Source organism: Scyliorhinus canicula, chromosome 4 (genome assembly GCF_902713615.1).
Source record: "Scyliorhinus canicula chromosome 4, sScyCan1.1, whole genome shotgun sequence".
Lineage (NCBI taxonomy): Eukaryota > Metazoa > Chordata > Chondrichthyes > Carcharhiniformes > Scyliorhinidae > Scyliorhinus > Scyliorhinus canicula.
Genome location: NC_052149.1, coordinates 102,592,001 through 102,615,793, shown reverse-complemented (window position 1 = coordinate 102,615,793; position 23,793 = coordinate 102,592,001). Strand labels below are relative to the sequence as shown.

General features: G+C 47.4%; 1 protein-coding gene across 2 annotated transcripts in view; it reads right to left on the bottom strand.

The window, feature by feature from the left end:
- The window catches only part of ddr2a (discoidin domain receptor tyrosine kinase 2a), a 201,511-nt gene that overhangs the window by 27,206 nt on the left and 150,512 nt on the right, over positions 1 to 23,793 (bottom strand). For both annotated transcript variants that reach the window (XM_038794916.1, XM_038794917.1), the window contains 4 exons: positions 21,041 to 21,188; positions 18,187 to 18,292; positions 13,606 to 13,792; positions 2,072 to 2,315 (listed from right to left, as the gene is read on the bottom strand). In XM_038794916.1, coding sequence (XP_038650844.1) covers positions 2,072 to 2,315; positions 13,606 to 13,792; positions 18,187 to 18,292; positions 21,041 to 21,188 — 685 coding nt within the window. The remainder of the gene's footprint in view (positions 1 to 2,071; positions 2,316 to 13,605; positions 13,793 to 18,186; positions 18,293 to 21,040; positions 21,189 to 23,793) is intronic.

Genomic DNA, 23,793 nt, shown 5'->3' with positions numbered 1-23,793 from the left:
TGCGCGCCATGACCAATGCGGGTCCGTGCATGCGTGCCACAGCCGTCTCCGTGCCAGCCCCTGGGAAACATGGCGGTGCCTTACAGGGGCCCAGTGCGGAGGAACATAGGCCACCTCCCCCCTCCGGAATGACCGCGCGCACCGGTTGGCCCGATCGTGGGCCTGGCCATCGTGGAGGCCCCCCCCCCCCCACCGAAGTCGGCTCCCCCTGCCCCCCCACCAGGACGACCCCCGCAGCCATAACGTCGAGGTAGGACCACATGCGAACGACGCCGGCAGGACTTAGCGGGCACTTGGCCCGTTGAGCGCGGAGAATCGCCGCGGGACCGCTTTCAACGGCCCCTGACCGAAGCCGCGGCGACCATGCCAGTGCAATTGCCGCCAATTCTCCGGAGAATCGGCGGCCTGGCGTTGGAGCGGTGTTACGCTCCCCCCCTGCCGATTCTCCGACCCGGCGAGGGCTCGGAAAATCCCGCCCCATTATTTTGAAAAGTTCATCAGAAACACATTTTAAAAAGAAAATAATAATAGATTGAGTTTCATCAGGTTTAAGCTATACATGCTCAGTGTTCAGCTATGAGCATCCATCTTATGCAGGTGTTAGGTTTTCCAAATAGGAACTGACAAACCTTTCTCGCTAACAATGTGTTATCTCTACAAGCCACCCTGTCGTTATTTGTTCTAATGAGTATTAACTGCAGTTCTCTCTACAGATGCTGAGCCAAACTTGCTGCGCGTTGCCAGTACTTTTTATTTCTGTTTTACATTTTCAGCACCCCAATCTTCTTTTTATTTTGCCACTTGTTCCCCAATTGCCTGATCAACTGGTTGCCATGGTTTCAAGAACTATATAAGGGAGCTTGTTGCCTGCGAAACAAGCTGAAGATAGATGCAGGTGGGTGGAGCCGAGAAGCGGTGATGGGGACAGTGAAGAGGAACATTGGGTGAGAGGGAAATCAAGTCGTAGAGTATTTGACCCCATGGTGGGTCACTGAACCTAGAACTAACTACTACTGGAAACACAGTTACATTGCAAAGTGAACTTCTTAATTCGAGTGCTGAACACAGCACATGAAACACCTGAGAGGAAGAGGGAGTTAAAAAGTCAAAAGTCACCTCATTTTAAAATCATGTTGGACAATCATGCCAGCCATGTTACTGTGATCTTCCAGATATCGAGGGCGGGATTCTCCCGTACCCAGCGGGGTGGGGGGCCATCCCCGTGCATGCGCGGGGGGGGGGTTTCACCTTTGTGTCGGACATCGCGGAGGCTGATATGGCTGACGTGTAGGAAAAGAGTGCTCCCACGGCACAGGCCCGCCCTCGGATTGGTGGTCTCCGATCTCGGGCTAGGCCACCGTGGGGGCACTCCCGGGGCCAGATCGCCCCGCGTCCCCCCCCCCCCAGGACCCCGCCCACGCCACCAGATCCCGCCGGTAAGGGACCTAGTCTGATCTATGCCGGCAGGACTGGAAAAGAACCAGCGGGACTTCGGCCCATCGCGGGTCGGTGAATCGCCGGGGGGGGGGGGGGTACGGTGAGGCGTGATTCCCGCCGCCACCGAATCTCCAGTGCCAGAGAATTTGGCGGACGACGGGGGCGGGATTCATGCCGCCCCGCCCCCCCCCCCCCCCCCCCCGGCGATTCTCTGACCTGGCGGTGGGGTCGGAGAATCCTACCCAGAATCTCTACAGTGCAGAAGGAGGCCATTCGGCCCATCGAGGCTGCATTGGCTCTCTGAAAGAGCAGCCCACCTAGGCCCAATTCTCCACTCCCGTAACCCCACCTAGGGGCAATCTAGCATAGCCAATCCACTTAAGCTGCACATCTTTGGACTGTGGAGGAAACCAGAGCACTGAGAGGAAACTCACGGAGACACAAGGAGAAAGTGCAAACTGCACACAGCCACCCGAGGTCGGAATGAAACCCGGGTCTCTGGCGCTGCCAGGCAGCAGGGCGAACGACTGTGCCTCCGTGCTGCTATGACAGGGTGGTATGCATAAAGACAAACAGCACTCAGAAGGGCAAAATAACAGAACAATATTATCAAACTGACATAACTGGAAAATACCTGACTGGAAGGAAATTTCACTGAACATCATCCAGATATCAGCAAAGTAGAATCGGCACATGATGGAGTTTGCCATACGGTGTTGTAACGGAACGGTGACAAAGCGAGCACTTGGATTGACATCGTCTAGAACCAGAACAGATGTAGCTGGGTTTGGCTCCCATTTACCCGGTTCCGAGCAGAAAAAGCATTGCACTTCTCTGAATATCTTCACCGCCTTTGTGAACATATTATTGCAATGGACCTGCAGTGATGGAAGGATAAATATGCCATGATAGATTTGTACACTACGTTTAACACAAACCCACCCCCATCAACTGGTGTACATGCTATACAAAACTCTTCTTACTTCTAATATTCAACATGAAATTCAACCACAATCTTTTGCCATTTATTCATGAAGCACCAATTGAACATTTTCTTGAACAAGGCAAGCTGCCTTAGTCATTTTCAAGTATAATTGAATCTCATAGACACAACTCACTCAGTTATCTATAGCTTTTCCAAAGCTTTATGGAAGCTACATTACAATTAAGGAACATAGATTATAAGAAACAAGAGCAGGGCTAGTTCTTTTGGCCAATCGAGCTTGCTCTGCAATTCAATAAAATCATCTGGCTCATCTGATCATGGCGTAAACTCCACTTACTGGCCTGTCCTCCATAACCCTTAACTCTCTTATGGATTAAACATCTGTCTAACTCAGCCTTGACTATATTCAGTGATCCAGCCTCCACTGCTCCCTGCAATAAAGAATTAAGATTAACAACCCTCTGTGGGAATCCATAGAATCCCTACAGTGCAGAAGGAGGCCGTTGGATCCATCAAATCTGTATCACCCTCTGAAAGAGCACCCTACTCAGGCCCACTTCCCTGTCCTATCCCCATAACCTCACCTTACCTGTATATCTTTGGACACTAAGGGGCAATTGATCATGGTTTATCCACACACACAGCCACCCAAGGCTGGATTTGAACTTGGTCTCTAGTGTTGTGAGGCAACAGTGCTCACCACTGTGCCACCGTTCCGCCCTTAGGAAGAAATTCCTCTTCATTGTTGTCGGAAATGGTAGACCTCCTTATTTTGAAAATGATCCCCCCCCCCCCAGCTCCACATTTCTCCCACGAGGGGAAACATCCTCTCAGGGACTCAAACCTCCACAGACATATTCTTGCTAGGATTAATTATTGTATCTGATGAGCTAATAGAGGTTTAATACAGGGATATTGTTCAGCAAAAGTGAAACCTTTCTAGCTTTGGGATCTGTGCCTAACTTTGAGCAGGCTTGTGTCAATTTGGCATAGTGATAGTGATAGTCAGGAAATTTCTAAAACTCTTTTAAAATGTAATTTATTACAGTTATTTGAGGAAGTAACAAACAACATAGATTAAAAAGGAACCTGTAGATGTGGGGAGCTTGGATTTCCTAATGGCATTTGATATGGTGCCACAAAAAAGTTCCTACACAAAACAAGAGCTCATAGTGTCAGGAATAACATATTAGCATGGATAGAGGATTGCTGAGCTAACAGGAAGCAATGGGTAGAGATAAATGTATTTAACTGGGACATCCATAGCATTAGGGGTTTGGATGGAGAGAAATTTATCGAGTGTATTCAGGAAGAATTCCTCATGCAATATGTGGATGGTCTGACTAGAGAGGGGGCAAAACCTGACCTCCTCTTGGGAATAAGGAAGGGCAGGTGACGGAAGTGTAAGTGAAGGATCACTTTGGGACCAGTGATCATAATGCCATTACTTTTAAGATAGCTATGGAGAATGATAGTTCTGGCCCAAAAGTTAAAATTCTAAATTGGGGCGAGGCCAATTTCGATAGTATTAGGCGGGTACTTTCAAAGGTTGATTGGGGGAGCCTGTTTACAGGCAAGGGGACAGCTGGGAAGTAGGAGTCTTCCAAAAAGTGAGTTAGCTAGGGTTCAGGGTGAGCACATCCCTCTTAGAGTGAAGGGTATGGTTGGTAGAAGAATGGAACTCTGGATGACCCGGGATATTGAGGCCATGATCAAAAGGAAGGAGGAGGCATATGACATGAATAGGCAGCTGGGGTCAAATGGATCCCTTGAAGTGTAAAGGGTTTGGCAGAGTAAAGAGAAAAATCAGGAGGGCAAAAAGGGATTGTCTTGGCAGATAAGGCAAAGGAAAATCCAAAGAGGTTTTACAGATGCATTAAGGGCAAAAGAGTGACTAGGGAGAGCGTAGGGCCTCTTAAAGGTAGACAGGGTCATCTATGTGCGGATCCACAGGGATGGAGAGGTCCTAAATGAATATTTCTCGTCAGTATTTATTGTTAAGAACGACACGAATGTTAGGGAAATTGGAGAAATAAATATGATATCTTGAGGATTGCTGGAGGTATTAAAGCGCATCAAGATAGACAAATCCCTGGGACCTGATGAAATATATCCCAGGATGTTGTGGGAGGCTAGGGAGGAAATTGCCGACCCCCGAGCTGAGATATTTAAATCATCGACAGCCACAGGAGAGGTGCCTGAAGATTGGAGGGTAGCAAATGTTGTGCCCTTGTTTAAGAAGGGCTGTAGGGATAAGTCCGGGAACTACCGACCGGTGAGTCTTACTGCTGTAGTGGTAAGTTGTTAGAAGATATTCTGAGGGACAGGATCTACGGGCATTTAGAAAGGCAAGGGCTAATTAGGGAAAGTCATCATGGATTTGTAAGGGGAAAGTCATGTCTCATGAATTTGATTGAGTTTTTTCAAGGGGTAACCAAGAAGGTAGATGAGGGCAGTGCAGTCGACATTGTCTACATGGACTTTAGCAAGGCCTTAGACAAGGTACCGACCACATGGTAGGTTGTTGCAAAAGGTTAAATCTCATGGACTCCAGGGCAAGGTAACCAAATGGATACAAAATTGTCTTGGCGACCGAAACCAAAGGATGGTTGTGGAGGGTTGTTTTTCAGATTGAAGTCCTGTGACCAGCGGTGTGCCTCAGGGATCGGTGCTGGGTCCACTGGTATTTGTTATATATATTAATGATTTGGATGAGAATGTAGGAGGCATGGTTAGTAAGTTTGCAGGGGACACCAAGATTGGTGGTATAGTGGATAGTGAAGAAGGTTATATAAGATTGCAACAGGATCTTGACCAATTGGGTCAGTGGGCCGATGAATGGCAGGTGGAGTTTAATTAGGATAAATGTGAGGTGATGCATTTTGGTAGATCAAATCAGGACAGGACCTACTCAGTTAATGGCAGGGAGTTGGGGACAGCTACAGAACAAAAATATCTAGGATTACAGGTTCATAGCTCCTTGAAGGTGGAGTTGCAGGTGGACAGGGTGTTGAAGAAGGCATTCAGCATGCTCAGTTTTATTGGTCAGAATACTGAATATAGAAGTTGGGATGTCTTGTTGAAATTGTACAAGACATTGGTAAGACCACACATGGAATACTGTGTTCAGTTCTGGTCACTCTATTATAGGAAGGATATTGTTAAACTAGAAAGAGTGCAGAAGACATTTACTGAGGATGCTCCAGAACTTGATGGTCTGAGTTATAAGGAGAGGCTGGATAGGCTGGGACTTTTTTCCCTGGAGTGTAGAAAGCTTAGAGGTGATCTTATAGAGGTCTATAAAATAATGAGGAGCATAGATAAGGGAGATAGTCAACATCTTTTCCCAAAGGTAGAGGAGTCTAGAACTAGAGGGCATAGGTTTAAGGTGAGAGGGAAGAGATACAAAAGAGACCAGAGGGGACCTTTTTTCACACAGAGGGTGGTGAGCATCTGGAACGGGCTGCCAGAGGCAGTGGTAGAGACGGGTTACCTTATTTCAGGAAGGATATTGTTAAACAAGAAAGAGCGCTGAAGAGATTTATGAGGATGCTACCGGGACTTGATAGTCTGAGTTAAAAGCAGAGGCTGGATAGGCTGGGACCTTTTTCCCTGGAGCATAGGAGGCTTAGGGGTGAACTTATAGAGGTCTATAAAATAATGAGAAGCATTGATGAGGTGGATAGTCAATGGGTGGGATTCTCCGACCCCCCGCCGGGTCGTAGAATCGCGGGGGGTCGGCGTGAATCCCGCCTCCGCCGGCCGTTGAATTCTCCGGCCCTCCAAATGGCAGCAAGGCGTGAGTCGCACCGCCCGCCCCGGAGAATGGCGGGGTCCGGCGCGACTCAATGAGCCCTGGGGCTGCCCGAATTCTCAGGCCCGAAGTCCCGCTGGTTTTTTGCCGGTCCCGCCGGTGTGGATCAGACTAGGTCCCTTACCGGCGTGAGCGGGCTCCGGGGGGGGGGGGGGGGGGGGGGGGGGGGGCGGGGGGCCCACCGATCCGCGGGCAGGCCTGTGCCGTGGGGGCACTCTTTTACTATGCGTCGGTCGTGTTAGCCTCCGCGATGGCCGATGCGTAGGTGACCCCCGCCCTGCGCATGCGCGGGGAAGACATCAGCAGCCGCTGACGCACCCGTGTATGCGCGGACTCTCGCCGGCCGGCGGAGTCCCTTCGGCCCCGGCTGCCATGGCGCCAAAGGCCTTCCACGCCGGCCGGCGGGGCGCAAACCACTCCGGCGCGGGCCTAGCCCCTGAAGATGCGGAGGATTCTGCACCATTGGGTCGGGCCGACGCCGGAGTGGTTCACGCCACTCTGTCCCGCCGGGACCCCCCGCCCCGCCGGATACGGGAGAATCCCACCCAATGTCTTTTCCCAAAGGCAAAGGAGTCTAGAACTAGAGGGCATAGGTTTAAGGTGAGAGGATAGAGATACAAAAGAGACCAGAGGGGAAATTTCTTCACACAGACAGTGGTGAGCATTTGGAACGGGCTGCCAGAGGCAATGGTAGAGGCGGGTACAATTTTGTCCTTTAAAAAGAAGTTAGACAGTTACATGGACAGGGTGGGTATAGAGGGATATGGGCCAAATGTGGGCAAGTGGGACTAGCTTAGTGATAGAAACTGGGTGGCATGGGCAAGCTGAGCCGAAGGGACTGTTTCCATGCTGTAAACATCTATGTATCATTTTCAGGTTGGCAATCTATAACCTGTGGAGTGCCAAACGGAACAATGCTGGGGCCTCAACAATTTACAATCTATATCACCAATTTGGATGGAGGGATAGAATGTATGGTTGCTGGATTTGATGATCACACAAAGATAGGTAGGAGAGTAGGTTATGAAGAGGACATAAGGAGTCTGCAAAGTGATGGAGATAAGTTGGGTGAAACCTTGCACTCTGTGCACAGGCTGCTGCGTGGGGTGAGAAAACCGATGTGTAGTCTCCAGCTGAACGGCCAGGTTTTATCTCTATATTCTAAGGTACTCTGAACAGAGAATCTTGGGGCATGGTTTCCATCATCAGGCTGGCAGGATGGGGCCTGTGAGAGTCAACAAAGCTGGCTCCATAGAGATCGGGGATCCCTCCAATCTGTACTGGAGGGAAACTCGTCACCTCTCCCCCCCCCCCCCCCCCCCCACCCACACCCCCATGGACACGGGGGACATGCCACAAGAAATGGAGTAACCTGCCTCCCATCTCCTCCACACAAGCAGCGAGGCAATCCCCTTCAACACACCGTTTTTGGCCGGTCCCACCGGCGTGAAATACACAAGGTCCATACTTTGGGGCACCACGGTAGCATTGTGGATAGCACAACTGCTTCACAGCTCCAGGGTTCCAGGTTCGATTCCGGCTTGGGTCACTGTCTGTGCGGAGTCTGCACATCCTCCCCGTGTGTGCGTGGGTTTCCTCCGGGTGCTCCGGTTTCCTCCCACAGTCCAAAGATGTGCAGGTTAGGTGGATTGGCCATGATAAATTGCCCTTAGTGTCCAAAATTTCCCTTGGTGTTGGGTGGGGTTGCTGGGTTATGGGGATGGGGTGGAGGTGTTGACTTTGGGTAGGGTGCTATTTCCAGGGGCCGGTGCAGACTTGATGGGCCGAATGGCCTCCTTCTGCACTGTAAATTCTATGATACTGGCGGGACATGGCTCTGAGGGCTGAATCCTCAGGGGGGTCCGGCCCCGTGGGGGGGCTCCCACGGTGGCCTGGCCCGCGATCGTGGCCCACCGATCAACGGGCGGGCCTGTGCCGTGGGGGACTTTCCCTCCGCGCCGGCCTCTGTAAAGCTCTGCCATGGCCGGCGCAGAGACGAAACTCCTTGCGCATGCGCAGGGATCACGCCAGTGGTTCTGCACATGCGCCAGAACATGCTGGCGCTCCTGCGCATGCGCCAACCGCGCTGGCCGGCAGAGGCCCTTCGGTGCTGGTTGGCGCGGCGCCAATCACTCCAGCGCCGGCCTAGCCGCCGGAAGTGCGGAGGATTCCGCAACTTCCGGTCAGCCCGACGCCAGAGTGGTTCACACCACTCTTTGGCGCCGGTATGGCCCGCCCGCCGGTTGGGGGAGAATCCCGGCCCTTGTTGTCCGATTTTGCACCCATCCTGCCGTTTGCGCTTGTGGTGAATATAGGCGCAAAGCTTCCCCTTTTAAGAGAGTAGGCAAAATCTAGCAGATTGAGTGTAACGTGGGACAATGTGAACTTGTCCACTCTGTCAGGAAGAACAGAAAAACAACATAATATTTAAATGGAGAGAGATTGCAGAACTCTGTGGGATCTGTTTTTTCCTAGAATCCCCAAAAATTGGTATGCAGGCACAGCAAGTGATTAGAAAGGGAAATGGAATGTCGGTGTTAACTGCAAGGGGAATCAAGTATACAAATAGAATGGTTTTGTTACAGTGCTACAGGACATTGTTGGGACCATCTGGAGCGCTGCGTACAACTTTGGTCTTCTTATTTAAGGTAGGATATAATTGCATTAGAAGCAGTTCACAGAAGGTTCAGAGATTGATTCCTGGTATGGGTGGTTATCTTATGAAGAGAGGTTTGACATGTTAGTTCTATATTTGGAGTTTAGAAGATTGAGAGGGGATCTTTTGAAACAGACAAGATCCTGAGGGGTCTTGAAAGGGTTGATGCCATGTTGATGTTTACCCTCATGGGAAAGACTAAAACAAGGGGACACATTTTTAAAATAAGGGGTCTGCCATTTAAGAGAGAAATTAGTTCAATTCCGGCCTCGGGTGACTGTCTGTGTGGAGTTTGCACTTTCTCCCTGTGTCAGTGTGGGTTTCCTCCAGGTGCTCCCGTTTCCTCCCACAGTCCAAAGGTGTGCAGGTTAGGTAGATTGGCCATGCTAAATTGCCCCTTAGTGTCCAAAAGGTTAGGTTGGATTACGGGTGGGGCAGCACGTGGTGCAGTGGTTAGCACTGCAGCCTACGGCGCTGAGGTCCCGGGTTAGAATCCCGGCCCTGGGTCACTGTCCGTGTGGAGTTTGCACATTCTTCCCATGTCTGCGTGGGTTTCGCCCCCACAACACAAAAGATGTCCAGGTTAGGTGGATTGGCCACACTAAACTGCCCCTTAATTGGAAAAGAAAAATAATTGGCTACTCTAATTTTTTTAAAAGGTTGGGTTACGGGGATAGGGTGGAGGCATGGACTTGGGTAAGGTGCTCTTTCCATGGGCCGGTGCAGACTCGATGGCCTCCTTCTGCACTGTAAATTCTATGATTCTATGAGGAGAATTTCTTTCTCTCAAATATCAGGTAGTTTGTGGAACTGTCTTCCCAAAAGAGCAGTGGAGGCAGGACCATTGAATTGTTTAGATAGATTCATGATGAACAAGGGATTCAAACGTTGTAGAGGGAAAGTAGAATTGAGATCACAATCAGATCGGCCATGATCTTATCAAATGGTGGAGCAAGCTCGAGGGGCCGAATGGCGTACTCCTGCTCCTAATTCGTATGTTCATATATCCATAAAATATTTATTTTACTTACTCCCTTTCTGTTGATCTGGGCCAACTAGCTAGTAAAGTTAACAATAAATCAGAGGATGAATTCAAACTCCGGTCTCCCCTGATTTCCCCATTCCACCCTCAGTTCAGTTTGGGGTGAGCAAAAGCTAGCCATTAAAGTTATGAACAAAACCTTGACTGGATTGAAATCTTCTCATAGCAACTTGCACCTCTGCAGTTGCAACTTTTGAGCTTTAATGGAGGTTGAATATATATGCAATTGTGAGTTTTCCCAGATCCCCAGGATTTCTGTTGGAACAAATATGGGCAGTTCACCCATCCACCACCATCCCAAAATCCTTCAGAATTTGATCTATGGAATTGGTCGGACAGAGCCGAATACTTCCCGGAACCTACCTGCAGATCCATTCACACTGACAGGGAAAGATAATTCTAACAAGATAAGTGATCACAGAATTGTTACCAGGCAGAAGGAGGCCATTCAGCCCATCGTGTCTGCACTGGCTCGTCAAATAATAGCCATTGTCCTGCATTTCTCCATACCCCTGCATATTGTTTCTTTTTAAATAATCATCTAACACCCTCTTAAATGCCTCCGTTGAACCTGCCTCCACCACACTTCCAGGCAGTGCTTTCCAGACCCCAACCACTTGTTGTGTGAACATGATTTTTCTCACACCACACAGATCTGCAAGTGAGGACAGCATTCTCATTTATTGGTAATTGATACTCAATTTGGCAGTTAATGCTTTTTATTGTGATGACGCCCTTTCAAATGTAATTTTTCAATGTTTCAATTCGTGTGGATTGGGATTTGGTGAAGCCGAGTACTAATGCGATGTTGCTGTGCCAATCTGACATTTAATTGAAGAGTTTATTGGTGCACAAACTGTGACCTGTACAGCTTTGTAAAGTATTCTCAAACATAAAATCCATTGAACAAACCATTCTGGGGGTGGGGGGGACTCATGTTTGGATGTCTCAGATACAAATGATGGTGAGTCAACAACAGCAACTTGCATTTATATAGCGCCACGTAACATAGGAAGATATTAGGCCTGCTGATTTGAAGCTTGGTCAAAGAGGGAGATTGTAAGGAGGAAAGTGAGGCAGAGAGATGCAGGGAGGGTATTCCATGGCTTATAAGGCCTGAACATCTGAAGGCATAGCACAAATGGTGGAGTGATAAAAATTGGGACTTCTTGAGAGACAGAAAGGGCGCAATAATAGACGTTGGAGCTTTATGGCTGGAGGAGATCATAGAGACACGAAGGGTAGAGGCCATGTAGGGATTTGAATCCAAATCTGAGAATTTTAAAATCAAGATGTTGTTTAACTGGCAACCAATGTTGTTGAGTAGCACTGGGGAGATGGGAAAAAAGAGGGAGGGGGCTTCATTCCCAATGCAGCCCCCACTCTTAAAGCCTCCCATAGAGGATTGTTTCGCTTTGTGAGCGCCGTGCATGTAAAGTCCTGAGTCTGTTTCATACAATGGCTTTTTGTTAACTTTTGAATTCTGGGAGCCATGAGTAAATTATGACTTTGTGAGGACCTAAAATGAACAATAATTATATGGATACCTTGTTTTAGAGTACTGACAGGCAAAAGACCAGTAGCAATTTATATCTTTTTCAATAAATGCCAAAAGAGAAGGAAAATATGGAGATCTAGTATGTTTCGAAGAAAGAAGTTTCTCCCCATATGGAATGTTAAAAATTACTAGTCGGAGATGTTGGAATTTATTTTTAAAAATTCCTTTGCCAATTTTCAGTCTCCTCTTCCCTCTCCTGAAGGCATTAAATCTTATATGGGATACAAAGGGGAAGGCAGGCAGGGGGTTTGGGTCTTCCGAGCCTGATTATTATTATTACTGGGCGGCGAATGTGGAGCTGGGTCAGAGGGGTTGATTCCCAGTGGGACAGAATGGAGGAGAGTTTGCAGGGGGTCGGGATTGAAAGCACTAGCAACAGCGCCGCTCCCGATAGCCCCGGGGAAATACTCAGGAAGTCTGGTAATAATAGCTTCATTGAGAATTTGGAGGCAGTTTCGCCAACACTTTGGGTTGGGGGCAGGGTCAAGGGAAACGCCGCTTCGGGGGAACCACAGATTTGAACCAGGGAGATGGGATGGAAATTTTCAGAAATGGGAGGAGAAGGGGATTAAGACACTAAAAGATTTGTTTCTTAGGGGTTGGTTGGCAAGATTGAAGGAGCTGGAAGCGAAGTATGGGCTGGAGCAGGGGGAAATGTTTAGATACATGCAGGTTCGAGATTTTGCCAGAAAGGAGATACAGAGCTTCCCGGTGGAGCCGGCCTCCACATTGCTGGAGGAGGTGCTGATGACTGGAGAAGGGGGTAGTGTCAGCGGGTTACGGAGCTATTTTGGAAGTGGAGAAGGCACCACTGGAAGGGATCAAAGTAAAATGGGAGGAAGAGTTGAAGAGGATATGGAGGAGGGGTTCTGGTGTGAGGTGGTCCGGAGAGTGAATGCCTCCACCTCATGTGCGAGGTTGGGGTTTATACAGCTGAAGGTGGTGTACAGAGCACACCTCACAAGGGCGAGGATGAGCCAATTCTTTGAAGGAGTAGAAGATGTGCGTGAACGTTGCGGGGGGGGGGGGCACTAATCACGGTTCATGTTTTGGTCCTGTCCAATGCTAGAGGATTACTGGAAGGAGGTGTTTAGGATAATTTCTAACGTGGTGCACGTGAAACTGGACCCGGGCCCCCGGGAGGCCATATTCGGGGTATAGGACTGGCCAGGGTTGGAAACGGGTGCGGAGGCAAATATCATAGCCTTCTTCTCATTGATCGCCCGAAGGCAGATCCTGATGGGTTGGAGAGCAACCTCTCCACCCTGTGCCCTGGCATGGTGGGGGGACCTGTTGGAATTCTTAACTCTTGAGAAGGTTATATTTGAACTGAGGGGAAGGATGGAACCCAGCCCATCGGGGGTAGAGTATCGGGAGTGGGCTTTCAGGTAACGTCCTGAGGCCGTCCCAATGGCGTGCTCCTCGATGACGCTGTTTCGGAGGTGGCGAAGCATCTGAAAACAGGTGCCCCATTGATTCCATCGTAAAAAATGATTCTCCGCCTGATCGGCGACTATGAAATCGGCCTTGGGGACGGGGAACCCCGCCCAAGTATTTTCCAGCCCTACTCCCAGTAATGGATTCTCCCATCACAAGTGATGCCGGGGACTGGCGAATCAGAGTCAGCGTACCCGTGGGCATGGTGTTAAACACATGCAAAAGTTTTTTTCCTAAGTCTCTGAAAATGCAGGGCAATATCTTGCTGACGTTGCTGGCATGCTGCTCTCCAGTTTGCTCGCCCAAAACGTAACATAATGGAAAATTCCATCCTCTGCTTCCACTGTCTTTCGGTAAGAGAGTTCCAAAGACTGGCGAACCTCTGAGAGAAGAAAAAATTCTCCTCATCTCTGTCTTAAATGAGCAACCTCTTATTTTTAAACAGCGACCCCCTCGTTCAAGATTCTCCCACAGGAGGAAACATCCGCTCCACATCCACCCTGTCAATACCCCTCAGGATCTTAAAGGTTTCAATCAGGGAAATTTTGTTAAGTAACATTCCTCCAAAACAGCTTGGAATGTTTTATCATGTTAAAGACGCTATATAAATGCAAATTGTTGTTGCTCCATTAATCTCAAGTAAAGATGCCGACCATCAAACGTTTGTTGATATTTATAAATATATACATTTTCGGGAAAAATAGAACGATTGTACCTTCATCGCTGTGAAATTTCGGATCCGGTCAAACTCAAACAGGATTTCCACGTAGCCATTTTCAAAGCTATCGTTCCTCCATCCCAAGTAGTCATAGCCTGGCCACACATTGTATACATGACTGTGTGTGAAATCATCCAAACCCCAGACGCCATCAGTCATTTGGCCAAGTCCTTCTGAAACCATCCTGGAACAAGGAAACATTTGAGGACATTTATTCAGAAACATAGAGCAATAGAACAAGTTAAAAAGACTCGAAGCATCATTATGAAGTTTATAGGATTCAATACAGGCAAACCAAATTTCTTTATGTCTTTAGGCAGCTTTTTTATTCTACCAAGAGGCAAAGTATTAAGAAAATTAATACATAGGGTGGAATCTGACCAGAAAATGGCAAAGTGTCAGTTCCAGTATGAAAAACAGGGCGAATCCCGCGTCGGGCATCGCCGGGAGTTCTCACGGAATTTTGAGCCTCTTTGCCGAATAAAGTGAGTGGGCGTGGTTTACGCTGTCATGCTGGTACTGCCTCCTAGAGCCGGGAACCGGCTTTAAACAGATTGGGGTAACATCTTTAAAGGATGCCTCAAACAGTGCTCCCACTCCCCATCTCCGTCGGCATTAATCACCGGCAAACCCCCCCATCTGACATTCATCGGCGTCATCCTCCCTCAATGTCTGCTCTCCCCCTCCCCACTCCCAGCACACATATGTGCACACACCTTCCACCATGAGGCTCCCACTAGGTCCACCCCTTACACTGCCAGGTTGGCACTGCCAAGTAGGTCGTGCTAACCTGTGCCAGGAGGCAATACGAGGGCACGGCTCTCTCCCCACCCCTGACTCCAGAGCTTTACTTACATCTGTGCCCCTGGAGTGATCCCCTTGACTGCATCATACCTGACCAAACTTGTTGTAAATTATGCCAGCATGACATCACATCGGCGCCAGATTAATATTCCGTTGGTGGGGGGGGGTCTAGAGAAAGTTCTTGCTAATGACATGCTAATGTATTAAAAGTAGGCTTTTGGGCTCCCGAGGCACGACTCGTACCATCCTGGGAGGAGGGGTTTGAACGCTGGAGAGAATCAAAAAGGTTTCTCACGGGTGGAGTGTGTGGGCTCTGAAGCACCCTCATAGAATAGTTACATAATCAAAATACAGTGGATATGTTGTTCCAGTAAAAGGCTATTGAATTGAAACATTAACCTAGTTGATCATTTTACAGATGCTGCCTGACCTTCAGAATATTTCCAGCATTTTCTATTTTTATGCCATAGTCGATCAGCTAGATGATTTTTCACATGATGTATAAATTTTCCACAAAAAGGACTTGGAACAGCAAATGGTTAATGGTGGTTGCATTCTTTTTACATTTCTTTAAATAGGCAGCACAGTAGCACTATGGTCCAGGGCCCCAGGTTCGATTCCCGGTTGGGTCACTTTCTGTGCAGAGTCTGTATGTTCTTCCCATGTTTGCGTGGGTTTCCTCCGGGTGTTCTGGTTTCCTCCCACTAGTCCCGAAAGATGTGCTGTTATGTAATTTGGACATTCTGAATTCTCCCTCTGTGTAACCGAACAGGTGCCAGAATGTGGCGACTAGGGGCTTTCTACAGTAACTTCATTGCAATGTAAGTCTACTTGTGACAATAAAGATTATTATAGTTGTTCTTTAAAAATAAACCCTGAAATAATGAACCCTGTGTTCAATACTTTTTAGGTTAGGAATGTGCGAAATATTTAGTGAAACTGGCTATATTGTTACTGCAAGCAGTGTTGCAGCTTGTCAACAACATTATCTGAAGATAGATTCACTGTTGTATGAATGCACTGTGATATCCCAATAGTTAGTCTACTTTTCTAAAAATTCACTGACTTAGTTTCATCCTTTTGCTGTAGTTTGTCAGAGTTGTTTCGTTGCTCTGTGTACAGCACTGATGCTAAACCTGTAGCACTGATGCAAGTGAAACATGACTTGAATCTCTTGTAAACCAGGGCCCAACCTGGTGGTTATTTAACCTGAGGACCTCAGGCAAGGGGCAAGGTTGGAAAGGCGGGGCCTTCATGAATAACCTCAGCTGGTACGGGAATTAAACCTGCGCTGTTGGTCTTGCTCTGCATCACAGACCAACTGTCCAGCCAACTGAGTTAAACTGGCCCCGATTACCCCCATTTTATTTACAGAGAAGATGAGTGGCGCCACAGTAAGGTGGCAGGTAGATGGTTTGGTGTACAGGTGGGTGGCATGGCCTTGCAAAAGCCAACTGTGGGTAAGGAAAGTCTCCCTGTTAGACCTATTAGTGTTGTGTTTTTCTTCTGTACTTTTGTTATTTTGGGATTATGGAATCCTTGCATGTCTCCTCGGAAGGTACAGACAGACTATGTATCCTAGAGAAGACTGGGTTCCTCTTTCTTCTCCTTTGTGGTTGGCCCCTCTGGTGTTGTTGGAGCAGAGGGAAGTGTGTATTTGTGTACGCCCGAGCGCAGTTGGTTAATTGTCGCCTTTCTTGGGTTGGTCTTAGAGTCTATCTTTGCTTAGGGGTTAGGCTGAATGGAAGAGTAAGTTACCCTCCTCCAAGTCATCTCATATAGGGATTTCCAGACTGTCCTCCTTCTTGAGGCTTGAGCTCGCCTGGCAGTGTCCTGTTGCTTATGAGGCTATGCTATTCAGTCTTTGGTATCATTTGTGCAAAGGTGTACATTGTTTGAAGTTTAGCAGCTAACCCTGGTGTTTCCCTCTGTCTGGGATTCCTTTCTTTATCTGGGTAGATAATGTGCTGTTACAGGCACTGATTTGTTATATTTAGTTTTATAGGGTTTCCCTTATTGTGTTCATCATGAAGCATCATATCCCCTTTCCGAGACACCCCATTAATGGGTGTCTTGACAGCTCACCTTCTCCTTATTGGTGGAGTTTCCTTGGTGGAGAGTGGTTTAGGCTTTCTGGTGTTGGTGGGACCTGGACAGTGTATCTGATACATGTGAGGATGTGCACCCCTTTACCATGATTATGTGGTTTTATCCTCTTCTTACTCATTCTCTAGGTTATCTGTTTGCCATATTTTCTGGTATAAGTGGAAGGTACCAGGATTAATGGTTCAGCTGAACTACCTATGCTGGTGTTCTGTCTTTTCTGTGTTCATGTACATTGAAACATTTGGGCTGCACTGTGCCAGCTTGGAGGATTTAATTGGTAAAAATTATAAGATTTCAATAAAAATATATTAACAAAACAGAGCAAGGAGGGATAGGTCAGAAATTGTGACAACAGCTGGGTGAAAGAACTAGGTTTTACGGAGTATTGGAGCAGGAGAGAGAGGTGACAATGCAGTGAGATTTAGGGAGGGAATTCTTGAATTTAGCACCAAGGAAGCTGAAGGCACGTCCACCAGTGGTGGGGTGAAGAGAATGGAGAATGTGGAAGAGACCAGAGTCAGGAGAACATAGGGCAAGATTTTCCAATCTGGCCAGCAGTGGGTGGGAAGGCAAATTAGAAGAGTGGCCAAAAATAACTGACTCATGGTTCTTGAGGGATTGTAGCGCTCGAAGAGGATGACGGGGAAAAGGAGGGAAGGAGGGGTTTGGGTATCCTTGCAATTCAACAAAACAAAGACCGGGATTATCGGTGCCACACCATCTCCGCCTCTTCCTCCCCCCCCCCCCCCCCCCCCCCCCCCCAAATCCCACCTCCACCCGCAGCAGGATTTTAGGCAGTGGAGGTAGCTCCACATTGGCTACTGGCAGAATTTTCTGGTCCCGAAGTCAATGGTCATTTGCGTTAGTCGCCGGCAGAGAACCCGCACAAGAGGGTCACCTTCAACGGGATCGGACGTTCCTGCTGGTGGGAAGGGCTGGAAAGACATCCTCAAAGACATGCTTGTTAGGTGAATTGGACATTCTGAATTCTCCCTTCGTGTACCTGAACAGGCGCCGGCATGTGGCGACTAGGGATTTTTCGCAGTAACTTAATTGCAGTGTTAATGTAAACCTACTTGTGACACTAATAAAGATCATTATAATTATTAGAGAAAATCCCAACCAAAATCTCTAACTGAATAATTATAACAGGATATATGACAACCTCTATGCAACACAGACGCTAATCAGCTGTGTGGCTTTCATGCTTCTTTACTCAACTGTAAAAAGTTGAGCTTTTAATGAGATTCCATTGCTCAAAAAAAGTTTATTTACTTTGCACCACATCCTGCCATAAGACAAAAAAGAATGGTTTCAAAATAGGATCAGAACTCTCAGGTGACGTGACGCATGTCTTGTGGTCAGCACCACCTCCAGATCAAATATTCTACTGTTTGAGAGACCGTGAGTATTTGACTTAATAAGAAGCTGAAATTTCTAGCAGATAATTCGAGAAAAGTAAACCTAGCTAAAAAGAAAACTATTTTGAAGATCCATTTTTAGGTAAGAATGTGGACCCTATATATTGTGTTACATTTAGTGATTAAGTATACCAGTTTCGTTCATTGGCACCAAATCTAATTGCAACTGAGGAAAGTAGTGGAAGAGGAAAGTGTGCTTGGAGAGGCGAGCTAATGGAAACTTATTAAAGTGTGTAGGACATCTTACCTTGAACTGATTGCACCGTCGTAGACTGAATCATTCAAATAAACAGTGGGCCTCTTAGGTGAGAAAATCTGGTGACCAACTGGGCTACTGTAAGACACTAGACCATCTGCACAAGACATAAACAGGCCAAATCAAAGATATGATCATTGAGGTGCAACCCATTTGCCATTTTCGATGGGCATTTGTACTCCCTCCACTTGATGAGAGGCTGAACAGTATGAGTTAAAACCAAAGTGGACCCACTTACTGATCTGCTACCACTCAAGGCCATCTTAAAAGCTGGATGGATGGCTCCTCATGAATTTACATTAATCAGGGTCTATCACACTGCTTGGCTCTCAAGTGGTATGACTCCCAAGTGAGTGGGTCATCTGCTGTAGAAACTTTGCTGATTAGAAGGAATTTGGCCAGAAACACAGGTTCTCAATGCTAAGTAAAAAAAGAACCAAAGTGTCCTTTGAGAGGCCATTGGGAGCACAGGTGGCCCTCTCAAGCAGACAAAAAATAATTTGGGCTACTGATGCCCAGCCTCCGATTCTGTATTCTGGAATGTTCCAGCATGCTCCAGCTGACAGCGTTCCTTGCCAGGCCCCCAATATTGTGCAGGTACAATCATAGGAAGCTGCCGAATTGGGGATGGGCTTATATTGCAACAAGAATTGGCTATGAAAGTAGACTAGGCATTGTGCAACCATGCCTTGCTGGGCCTGCCCATGGTCAGCCAGCTGCTGGCTCAGGTGTTAAAACGTGCCCTGTTCAATTTTACTCTCAAATCAAATAAGCTACGACTTCTCCCATCTAAAGTTGCATTGAGAATAAATGGTGTATCGCATGCCATTTTGAATTTGTGCCAACTTTACCACATGATCATCAATAGGAGGAATTTTATCTGCCCTCACCCCCGCTCCCTCCAAAAGTATTCGGGCTAATGCCCTTCCCTCAACTATCATCACATTTAACTTATGTTTGTGGGAACTCGCCTTTTGCCAATTAGTTGTCATATTTACCTATAATAACAACAGTGAGGACAGTGCATAGAAATACATAGACACTTATAGCAAAAAGCAGGCCATTTGGCCCAACAGGTTTATGCCAGTGTTTATGATCCATATCAGTCTGCTCTCCCCCTACTTATCTAATGTTATCAACATGCCTCTATTCCTGTTTCTCTTGCTTACTTATTTAGCTTCTTCTCAAAGGCATCTGTGCTACTCAACGCAACCATTCCACATAATTACAAATTTCACATTCTACCCAGGTTAAGAAATTTCTCCTGAAATCCTTACTGGATTATTAATGACACACAAGGAGAAGCATCTTTTCTACAGCGACATCTATCTAACCCCTTCAGAATTGTGAAGATCTTTACCATGTCACCTCTCTGAAATCTCTATTCTAGAGATAAGAGTCCCAGCATGTTGTGACTTTTCTGATAAGTATATCTTCATAGTTCTGGTATGCACAGAAGTAATACATTGGGCAACAACATCTTGGGGGGGGGGGGGGGGGGTGTGTCCTAAAGATGTAATGAAGTTCCATATAAATGCAATTGTTTCCTTCACATCCTCGTTTAACATTCTGTGGCTGTGAGTTCCTAAGTTAGTTTAAAAGAAGCTATTGCCACATGATTCTGATCCACATTGATACCCATTATGCTGCCAACCTGCAACATTGCAAAAGTTTTGAGGTTTGTGCCCAAGAGAAAACCCAAAACCCGAAATCCCTCGTCACCTCAGTGTAAATAGCTCTCTGCCTTAATCTGAGGCAGTGTCCCCTGGTTCTAGACCCTCCAGCCAGAGAAAATATCCTTCCTGTTGAGCCCTGCAAGAATTTAGTATGCTTCAATGAGAAATTCAATGAAAAGAAGAGCTGTGCATCATTTTTGACACTAATAATGTTCATAGCTGAATGACACATTTCAATGTGATTTACATCAAGATAGACTGTAAGGCTTCCAAACATTTTTTCAGGAAAATAATGCACTTTGACCTTTCACAAGTGGGGATTTTATACGTGGTTGAGACATCTCCTTACCTCCCTAATCCCTTCCCTTTAATATCTCTCTCTGTTTTCAGAAGCTTTCTTGAAACCTTCTCCTCAAACATGCTTTCTTGTCCCCACAAACACAATCTTTATGTTCCCCTTTTTCCTTATGATCTGCATCGATTTCATTCCTCCACCCTGTAAAGTACCCTGGAAAATGTACATAATTGTTGGCAGGATTGCTTTGGATTTAAATATCAACCAACCAGGAGGTTAATTCCATTATTTTAATTCAGTCATGGGCGGGTTTAGCACAGTGGACTAGACAACTGGCTTGTAATACAGAAGAAGGCCAGCAGCGCAGGTTCAATTCCCATACCGGCCTCCCCGAACAGGTGCCGGAACGTGGCGACTAGGGGCTTTTCACAGAAACTTCATTGAAATCTACTTGTGACAATAAGTTATTATTATTATGTGGGCATCACTGGCTCTGCCAGCATTTGTTGCCCATCCCTAATTGCCCTTGGGAAGGTGGTGGTGGGCTGGCTTCTTGAACCGCTGCAGTCCATGTGGTGTAGGTATATCCACAGTGCTGTTAGGGAGGGAGCTCCAGAATTTTGACCCAATGACAATGAAGGAATGCCGATATATTTCCAAGTCAGGATGATGAGTGGCTTGGAGGGGAATATCCAAGTGGTGGTGTTCCTGTGCATTGGCTGCCCTTGTCCTGCGAGGTGGTACAGATTGTGGGTTTGGATGGAGCCTTGATGAGTTGCAGCAGTACAGCCTGTAGATGGTTCACACTGTCTTATTTTTTGAAACAGTTAATGGTTCACACTGTCTTATTTTTTGAAACAGTTTACACACTTACCTAACCACTCACATCCATACAGCTCCACTCTCATACACACACTCATGGAATGATCAGTCATTGGTATGAACCGGATGAATCTGGCTATCATGGGTGGCTCTAGGTCTCTCAGTACAGCATCATATGGGTTTACATTTCCTTCAATCACCTGAGAAAGAAGACACAATAATACAGTTAAAATGAGAAAAGCCTGCATTGACAAACTCAGGTATTTCAAGGTTTTGAGTGAAGTTTTGTGTTAGATGTCACAGTGTCAGCAGGCCCGCCTCGGGCTCAGAGGTCGCCGGTTCACATCCTTGAGAGATTTTGGCTCCATGTTTAAAGTGAAGGATGTGTGAAAATCACAAAGCAGCAACAACCCACAATCATTGAGGTAATGGAAGGCTGTATGTAAATGCAAATTATTATTTTTCTTTATACATTACAATTGAAAATTCATTACTGCCACAATGATTACATGCATGTAATACTTTGTATTAGGCTTATTATATGTACATTGTGTGTAATCAATGTGCTGTAGTCACTTGGAAAATAACTTTTATTGTACATACAATCTATTGAGAAAAGTTAACGCATCTTCATTAAGTTCAGAACTGATGGCAGAAACTCAAATAAATTATTCAGAGATCATAGTGAACTAACCAGGGACACAAAATAACCAGACGTAAAGAAAGCCAGGGGCACAATCTAACGAAAAATAAAACAGAGTCTGTTCTGGGCACAACTAGGGAGGTCCCACCGGGAATGACCTCGCTTTCTAAAGGCACTCTTTTTTTTAGGGGCCTCAGCGGGGCCCCGTCGAAGCCACACGCAGTCGCATTTCCTGCACTGAGGATCTCCGCTCGTTTTAAAATGGCGTCCCAATCTCTTGACCTCCAGGCTCCCAACTCACCTGTTGGAGGGGGGAGGGGTCTGTATATGGGCAGCCCATCGCATATGGGCAGGGCACCCCGGGCATCGTTCCTGCCACCATCTAGGCATCTTGGCAGCACCTGGGTGGCACTGCCAGGATGCCTGGGTGGCATAAGCATTGCCAGGGGCCACCCTGCCCAGATTCCAACCACCGGGGGCATCTGATCACATGGATGACCCTTCCATGTGCCATTCTGCCTGGCTCCTATTTGTGGGGACCAGTGTTAAACAGTACAGGTGCCGGCTAGGTCTGGTGTCAGCAGAGTTAAGTGGTCTTTTAATTGTTCACAACGCCGCGCGAGATCTTGTGGCGTAACAACCGTTTGGAATCCTGGAAGATGCCTCTTGTGGGATCTCCCGACTGGGTCCCATCCCAATTCCGGTGGGATATGGCCAGTAAATTGTGCCCCAGATTTCCATTGATGGAGTATCTTTCATCATCTCACATCTTCCCAAAAATGTGAACAGTCAAGAATATCTTTGAAATCTAGCTACACTGTTGTAACGTAGAAAACATCAGGAACACAAGGACAATTGAAGTGAGGTGCGTGCTGATTGTTCACAACATTGACTGTGAGAGCAACGTGCTCCCTCTGAGTCCAAAATGTAAATATTTATTTTGTTTTTACCATTTGATGTTGATGATAGTTATATTAATATATAAATGATGAAGCATTTCCATAATTCAATATTAAACATACAGCGGACAGAATTCTACATTTGGGAGACTAAGGGCTGGTTTCTCCGATTTTGAGGCTATGTCCGGAGGATCTGTGGCGATTTACGTAGGGGAACTCTGCGCCACCCCAGCACTAATCTTTCGACCGGTGAGGGGCGAGCAGCCACACCACATAAAACGCTGGGCCTCCACGGAATAAGCAGGCAGAGAATTGACGGATTCATGGCTGCACATGGGCACGGCGACCTGCAGCGGTCGTGCCGTACAACATGGCGTCGGCCGTGCGCGGACCTTCCAGATAGTGCCCCCCCTGGACACCCCTCGCTACCCCCTCCCCCCCCAGGCTCCCTCGCCGAAGCCCCCTGGCCAGCAGCACAGCTCCCGCCCGACTGTCGCGGCGCTGGACACAGTCCGACTGCTGAGATCAAACGTCAGCAGCACGCCAGGAACTAGGTCCATCGGGGGGGGGGGGGGGGGGGGGGGGGGGGGGAGGGCCTTTATGTGACGTCCTGAGCCCGTTCCAAAAGCATGCGGCGAATGCCGCGATGGCGCCGTTTTGGAGGGGGCAGATCATGCGCACCAGGCTTAAAACAGACGCCACTTTCGAATCGGTCGTAAAAATGGATTCCCCACCCGATCGCCGATTACGAAATCAACGTCGGGAAAAAGGGGAATCCCGTCCATAGTTCTCTCACCAAAGTTGTATTGCATGTGATTTGCACATGTTATGCCTGATGAGGAATGTGAGAGATTGTCTATGTGCCATATTCAGTGGGAGACCTGATAACGAAGTCCCGCAGCCGCCTCCCTGTGCCCCCCGCACTGCGAATCAACCGTAAATACATTCAATTTCCAGCTCAACACTTCAAAATCACTCAAGCAGGAAGGGGCGTGACTGGAATGCACTTAACTCTCTTTGATATGGTTGCAACATGTGGTTTCAGCACTTATTCAAACACATCTACGAAGAAGATGAATGGAACAGGCTTACAGCTTTGTGGAAGCTGTCAATCACAGCCCACTAAAAGAAATGAATGAATGACTTCCAGCTAGTGGGTCTGAGGGGTTTAAACACAGGTCACAGCTGTTCTCTTTCCAGGAATGGACACGTGGTGCTTCCAGGTGAATGTTACGACTGTAATTTGTTTCTCTGCCCCTGTCT